Source organism: Salmo salar, chromosome 04 (genome assembly GCF_965601325.2).
Source record: "Salmo salar chromosome 04, fSalSal1, whole genome shotgun sequence".
Lineage (NCBI taxonomy): Eukaryota > Metazoa > Chordata > Actinopteri > Salmoniformes > Salmonidae > Salmo > Salmo salar.
Window position 1 is genome coordinate 43,572,162 of NC_138294.1, and position 6,890 is coordinate 43,579,051.

General features: G+C 40.0%; 1 protein-coding gene across 1 annotated transcript; it reads right to left on the bottom strand.

Moving 5' to 3' along the window:
• Positions 1–4,914: 4,914 nt before the first annotated feature.
• On the bottom strand, positions 4,915–5,957 carry LOC106602938 (NADH dehydrogenase [ubiquinone] 1 alpha subcomplex subunit 2). Its single transcript, XM_014195962.3, has 3 exons — positions 5,800–5,957; positions 5,222–5,328; positions 4,915–5,104 (listed from the first exon to the last, which is right to left on the bottom strand). The coding sequence occupies exons 1-3, from the start codon at positions 5,901–5,903 to the stop codon at positions 5,013–5,015; spliced, it is 303 nt and encodes a 100-aa protein (XP_014051437.1). The 5' UTR covers positions 5,904–5,957; the 3' UTR covers positions 4,915–5,012.
• Between the last annotated feature and the right edge of the window lie 933 nt (positions 5,958–6,890).

Consider the following 6,890-nt stretch of genomic DNA (forward strand, 5'->3'; position numbering starts at 1 on the left):
TAGGGAAGTTAGGGACTGGAAGAATGAATGACGAATTGAAGCAGTTATGTTGGCATTAAGAGTGGAGGAACTTCAGGCATGGATGGTCACGGAGGAGGGAGCCGGTCAGAGTCAGTGACACAGTCAGGTCCGCAGCCTCAGCAGCTCACCTCCCTGTCCTGGGCTTAGTAGCTTGATGGTTAGCTAACTACCTAGCTACTCCTCTCCAATAACTCTGTGTATCACCCACTTGGGTGATGCTAACATCACTGCTTCCACAGGATGCTGAAAGCTCACCACACATAATTAAAATCCAGGGCAGGCAAAAAGTCCAAGCAAAATTCTTACTTGAGAAATTACTCTTTGCTAAGAAGCTATTTTTGTCTCTTTTTGACCATTTTAATTTTACAACAATCACAGTAAGGTACTTAATTGTTACCCAGAAATGATTTGATATTGAGATTTAAAAAACCATCTGCATTAGAACTTTAAAGGTAAAGAGAGTATATTCACTAGTACAAGCCATCTTCGTATACAGTTCTCTACTTTTCATGAAGTCAGTGTTTGGGCATTCAAGTTAAAACAGTCCATCGCTCACTGCTCGCTAGCTAAGCCAAACGAGACAGTCTTGAATCTTGGTCAAGATGACCAATTACAACAAATTCAAAAGAGCAATCAAAAAACAATAGCTGATGTATAAACGTTGATACAAAAAAAATAACATAAATAAATGTACAAAATGAATGGGCGCTATCAGCCATGGCTACCAGTATGGCTACCAGTGTGGGTTCCCTCAGCACAAATTGAAGACAGCGAATGGATTTCTGTGTAGGTCCTTAATGGTATGACAAATAACTCAAAGTAGACACAGGCTACTTTAAGTCTTGTACTGTAATGTTATCTTCAAGTTAATGAACCTGCCATGTTAAGTCATGTGTTTGACAGTTATTCCGAGAATGTGCTTTAGTTGCATATGTGTTTGTAATGTCCCCACTCCCACCCTAATTGACATCTAACATTATGCCATTTTTGTATTATGTTAGCTCTTTTTCTATATTACTTTCCACAGATCTTCTTCTATATTACTTTCCACAGATCTTTTTCTATTTTATATTACTTTCCACTGAACTTTTTCTATATTATATTACTTTCCACTGATCTTTTTCTATATTACTTTCCACAGATCTTTTTCTATATTATATTACTTTCCACTGATCTTTTTCTATATTACTTTCCACAGATCTTTTTCTGTATTACTTTCCACTGCGTTTTGTGGCTTAATTTCTGTGAGAGTTAGAGTGTTTGATGGAACCAGGAAATAAACTCATGATCGATGACACACACTTATGTCACTTTCACCAACAATCATCAGGACAGTGTTTACAAATTATGGATTGAGACCCACAGGTGGGTTTTTATTTTTACTCGTTTCTACATTTTAGAATAATAGTGAAGACATCAAAACTATGAAATAACACATATGGAATCATGCCGTAAGCAAAAAAGTGTTAAACAAATCAAAACATATGAGATTCTTCAAATTAGCCAACCTTTGCACACACATACAATCACCTGAACTCAACTCAATTGTCCCATCATGCACATCGAAGAGGGCGTAGTCGATGTAAATTTCGTGACGAAATCCTGCATGCAGTGAGGATGAAGAGCTCTTAAATCAGCAGATTAAAGCACTTTATATGTATTATTTTGATATGGATAGTCATTCTATTTTAAAAAGATGACTTCAAAGGGACCCGGATACATTAAACAGGGCCTTGGTTTATTTCATTTATCAGCATTTAAAGGAAAATGGTAACCAGAAGGCTGCAAACGGGCTGAGAAAGCATGTAACTATAACTTTTTTTTTTTAAGTTTCAACGTCTCATCAGATCTGAAAAAGAGTTTAAAGACCAATTAGTGGGAAAAAAATACACTGCTCAAAAAAATAAAGGGAACACTTAAACAACACAATGTAACTCCAAGTCAATCACATTTCTGTGAAATCAAACTGTCCACTTAGGAAGCAACACTGATTGACAATACATTTCACATGCTGTTGTGCAAATGCAATAGACAACAGGTGGAAATTATAGGCAATTAGCAAGACACCCCCAATAAAGGAGTGGTTCTGCAGGTGGTGTCCACAGACCACTTCTCAGTTCCTATGCTTCCTGGCTGATGTTTTGGTCACTTTTGAATGCTGGCGGTGCTTTCACTCTAGTGGTAGCATGAGACGGAGTCTACAACCCACACAAGTGGCTCAGGTAGTGCAGCTCATCCAGGATGGCACATCAATGCGAGCTGTGGCAAGAAGGTTTGCTGTGTCTGTCAGCGTAGTGTCCAGAGCATGGAGGCGCTACCAGGAGACAGGCCAGTACATCAGGAGATGTGGAGGAGGCCGTAGGAGGGCAACAACCCAGCAGCAGGACCGCTACCTCCGCCTTTGTGCAAGGAGGAGCAGGAGGAGCACTGCCAGAGCCCTGCAAAATGACCTCCAGCAGGCCACAAATGTGCATGTGTCTGCCAAACGGTCAGAAACAGACTCCATGAGGGTGGTATGAGGGCCCGACGTCCATAGGTGGGGGTTGTGCTTACAGCCAAACACCGTGCAGGACGTTTGGCATTTGCCAGAGAACACCAAGGTTGGCAAATTCGCCACTGGCACCCTGTGCTCTTCACAGATGAAAGCAGGTTCACACTGAGCACGTGACAGACGTGACAGAGTCTGGAGACGCCGTGGAGAACGTTCTGCTGCCTGCAACATCCTCCAGCATGACCGGTTTGGCGGTGGGTCAGTCATGGTGTGGGATGGCATTTCTTTGGGGGACCGCACAGCCCTCCATGTGCTCGCCAGAGGTAGCCTGACTGCCATTAGGTACCGAGATGAGATCCTCAGACCCCTTGTGAGACCATATGCTGGTGCGGTTGGCCCTGGGTTCCTCCTAATGCAAGACAATGCTAGACCTCATGTGGCTGGAGTGTGTCAGCAGTTCCTGCAAGAGGAAGGCATTGATGCTATGGACTGGCCCGCCCGTTCCCCAGACCTGAATCCATTTGAGCACATCTGGGACATCATGTCTCACTCCATCCACCAACGCCACGTTGCACCACAGACTGTCCAGGAGTTGGCGGATGCTTTAGTCCAGGTCTGGGAGGAGATCCCTCAGGAGACCATCCGCCACCTCATCAGGAGCATGCCCAGGCGTTGTAGGGAGGTCATACAGGCACGTGGAGGCCACACACACTGCTGAGCCTCATTTTGACTTGTTTTAAGGACATTACATCAAAGTTGGATCAGCCTGTAGTGTGTTTTTCCACTTTCATTTTGAGTGTGACTCCAAATCCAGACCTCCATGGGTTGATAAATTGGATTTCCATTGATTATTTTTGTGTGATTTTGTTGTCAGCACATTCAACTATGTAAAGAAAAAAGTATTTAATAAGATTATTTCTTTCATTCAGATCTAGGATGTGTTGTTTAAGTGTTCCCTTTATTTTTTTGAGCAGTATATATCAGAATTGGGCTGCCTGTGTAAACACAGCCTAAGGTCTGGGGCATGGCTGCGTCTCAACAGAAAATTATGGATTATGTAAATTGTGCATAAAATAAAGTAGCCTTGCAGTTAAGAGCCCTTGAGCAAGGCACTTAACCCTAATCGCTCCTGTAAGATGCTCTGGACAAGAGCGTCTGCTAAATGACAAACAATGTAATTGCGCTGATATTTACTTAATTTTTTTTTTTTAATCCTCCAAATCTGTATATTCTGTAATTTTCTCAAAGTCCAACATTTGTTACAGAAATAATTTCTCAAAAGCTAAATGTTTCTCTGCAGTAATGGACATAATCAAGGGAATGGAATGGCGCTTCTAACCTTTGAATCATAGGACCATCTCAATCACACTGGTGCCTGAGGCTTCCTCTGAAAGAAGGGGAAAGATGAGTTCTGTCCTCTACATGTACATGTACATTTTAGTCATTTAGCAGACGCTCTTATCCAGAGCGACTTACAGTAGTGGTTCTACGTACTTATGGTTCTATACATGCATTTTAGGGCAGGGTTTCCCCAAACTCTGTCCTGGATCCCCCCCCCCCCACTTTGTTTTAGGGAATATCTGTATTGTGATATCTCCAACATACATTTTAACAATATATTTTATACATGTAGTAACCTTGCTAAACCATGCATATGTTGACATGGGAAGGCAAAATAGTCATACCATCCCAGTCAAAGTGTTGATCGAACTGGGTACAGTAAAGTAAGGGTACAGTAACACATTTGCACTGCCTGAAAGTTGGCAAATACACTGAAGATGGGTTTGCAAAGTTAACTAATTCTAATGCTTTAGGAATGAATATATGCTTGATTTGGCGTGGCTATCTAGATAACGTTATCAGTCGTAGTACTCTTGCATGTTGCAAGTTTTATTTTCTGGTCTTTAAGCTATGAACACTTCCACAACTTCCTGTGGAAAGAAAGGGATTAAATACGTCGGTCACATTCTTGTGAAAACAATGAACTCCTCTACCATTTGTCATTTCTGATTGTTTATTGATAATGATGAACATGGTTCCTTTAATTTGGTTTCTTTACCCAGAAGCTAATTATTGAAGGTGTTTATTGATGATGAACATGGTTCTCTTTTAATCTTGTTTCTTTACTCAAAAGCAAATCTATAGCATGAATATAAAAGTACATTGTTGCCAGACACTTGTGTATGAACCTTGCACTGCAATGCGGATAGCCTGGTCGCATTGTCTCAGACAGACCATTGGGTACATAGAACAGGGCTTCATTAACCTTCTGAGTTTGACAGTATTGGGTGCACATCAAATAATTTACTTACCAATATCAGCACTCCTAAAAGCTTCACATGCCTATGAATGGAATGAAATTCACATGAACACACAAACAATGAACACATCAATGTAGCAGCTTGTCACAAGTTAGCACTCAGATTTATTAAAACAGCAATAGAGATGTGATACACATGTAATTTACAAATCAACACTGTCTTCGGGGCAGCTGGATTGGTCATGCTTTTGATTTCACAACTGTCTCCAGCGCTTTAGCCACTTGGTCAACGTTCATATTGTCAAGGGCCACACTGCTCTCTTTACCAAAATCTGCAAAACAGGTACATTTGAAAGAACCAAATGAATACATGGCCATAAACATTGCAGTTGAATTGGCATACACAGTGAAACATGTTAATCACCTAACTACTGAAACAATGCTCTCACCATATCTTGCCCAAAGCTTAGGCTGAACACCTGAGCACTCCCTGATGAGGATGGGGAATGTGGGGTTTGCCTTCTTCAGTTCCACATAGTGCTGCTCCACAAAATCCCTGAAGAACATGGAATAACAGTGACATAGTTATTTCACCATTTCATAATACTAGTTACTATCCACATACCATTCCATTGTAGTGAAATAGCTAGCTATTAAACAAGGGAGACAATTATCTCACTTGTAACGGGAAAGCGCAGTGCAGCTGACTGATAAAGCGGCATCTTTTAGATTTATACTGTTGAATTAATATCACAATAAATCATATAAAATGTTGTAGAGCTGTATCTAGCTAGATAGGTGCGTGATCTGCAAATGATTTCAGTTGAGCTGATTGCAATTGTTTGCTAACTTACTATGTGTACATGCAACGTTAAAGCCTGCCTGGCAGTCCAGTAGCTTCTGCTACTTATGAGTCTCGCGGTGACCGCTAGCGAAGTACCTAACATAGCTGTGGTGAAAATGCTAATATTGGTTAACACATTTCGATTCCGTGAACATATAACTATCGTCCCATTTGAGAAATAACCTTGCTCCTTGACTCGCAGGCGATGTCTGGCACAAATGTAGACGAATCTCGCGAAGGTTTTTAGCAAGGTTAGAGCCAATGCCTCGTACTACGGCAGCAGCCATGATGGTTTTTCTGCTTCGGGTGAATATTCCTGAACCCGCCCACTCTCAACAACAAATCACTTAAAAGAAGTGTTGTAATTCGAACCAATTACTTTCCACGTTCAAGATGAACGTCACATTCGGGCCAGGAAGAACATCAAGCCTATACCAATCGATGAAGATGGCCACAAATCGAGCAGCAATTGTTATTTCTGTCATCAAAATGAATCTAGCCGTGATTATAAATGTAGCTACATGCTAACTCTTATGTAACAGTTGATCACAAACTCGGTGTGTTACTTGAGTGTGATCAATTTATTTCAAAATGCCCAAACGAGAACGAGGAGAACGAGAGAGATGCTACATTACATTTATTTTGGATTTGTTTGAGCTAACGTTATACCAAATATGTTCTCATTGTTCTATCTGTTCTATCTATTAGCTAGTTTAGGCGCTTGTTTATAGCTAGTTAAGTAACGTTACGGTGGTGGAAAAAGTAAAGATACATGAATATAAAATGATACAAGTAAAGGAGAAAGTCAGCCACATATTTTGTTTTAAATATACTTAAGTATTGAAAAGTACATGTAATTGCGCAAATATTAACTTACTTAAATATTAAAAGTAAAAGTATAAATAATTTCAAAATACTTATATATTAAAAAAAAATGCTAAGCATTCAAAATGTAATGAGTACTTTTGGGTGTCAAGGAAAATGTATGGTGTACAAAGTACATACTTTTCTTTAGGAATGTAGTAAAGTAAAATTAAACGTTTTCAAAAATACAAATAGTAAAGTACAGATACCCCCCAAAAATTACTTTAGTAGTATTTTTGCTTAATTTTACACCACTGGTTAGCTAACTATCTGACCTACTACTAGCATTAGTAGCTAGCTAATGTTCTTGAATCACATTGTGTATAAGCCTTAAATTATTCATGCAATGTTCAATGCCTATATTTTGATTCACATTCCCTGGCTCAAAACAGTTGCTTTGAATGTTTAAA

What these genes read in the sequence shown, in the direction of transcription:
- LOC106602938 (XM_014195962.3), bottom strand. Translation starts at nt 5,903, where the DNA reads ATGGCTGCTGCCGTAGTACGAGGCATTGGCTCTAACCTTGCTAAAAAC. An exon ending in CCTGCGAGTCAAGGAGCAAG is followed by an intron (nt 5,329 to 5,799) that starts GTTATTTCTCAA and finishes CATGTTCTTCAG; the next exon opens with GGATTTTGTGGAGCAGCACT. An exon ending in TAAGCTTTGGGCAAGATATG is followed by an intron (nt 5,105 to 5,221) that starts GTGAGAGCATTG and finishes CCTGTTTTGCAG; the next exon opens with ATTTTGGTAAAGAGAGCAGT.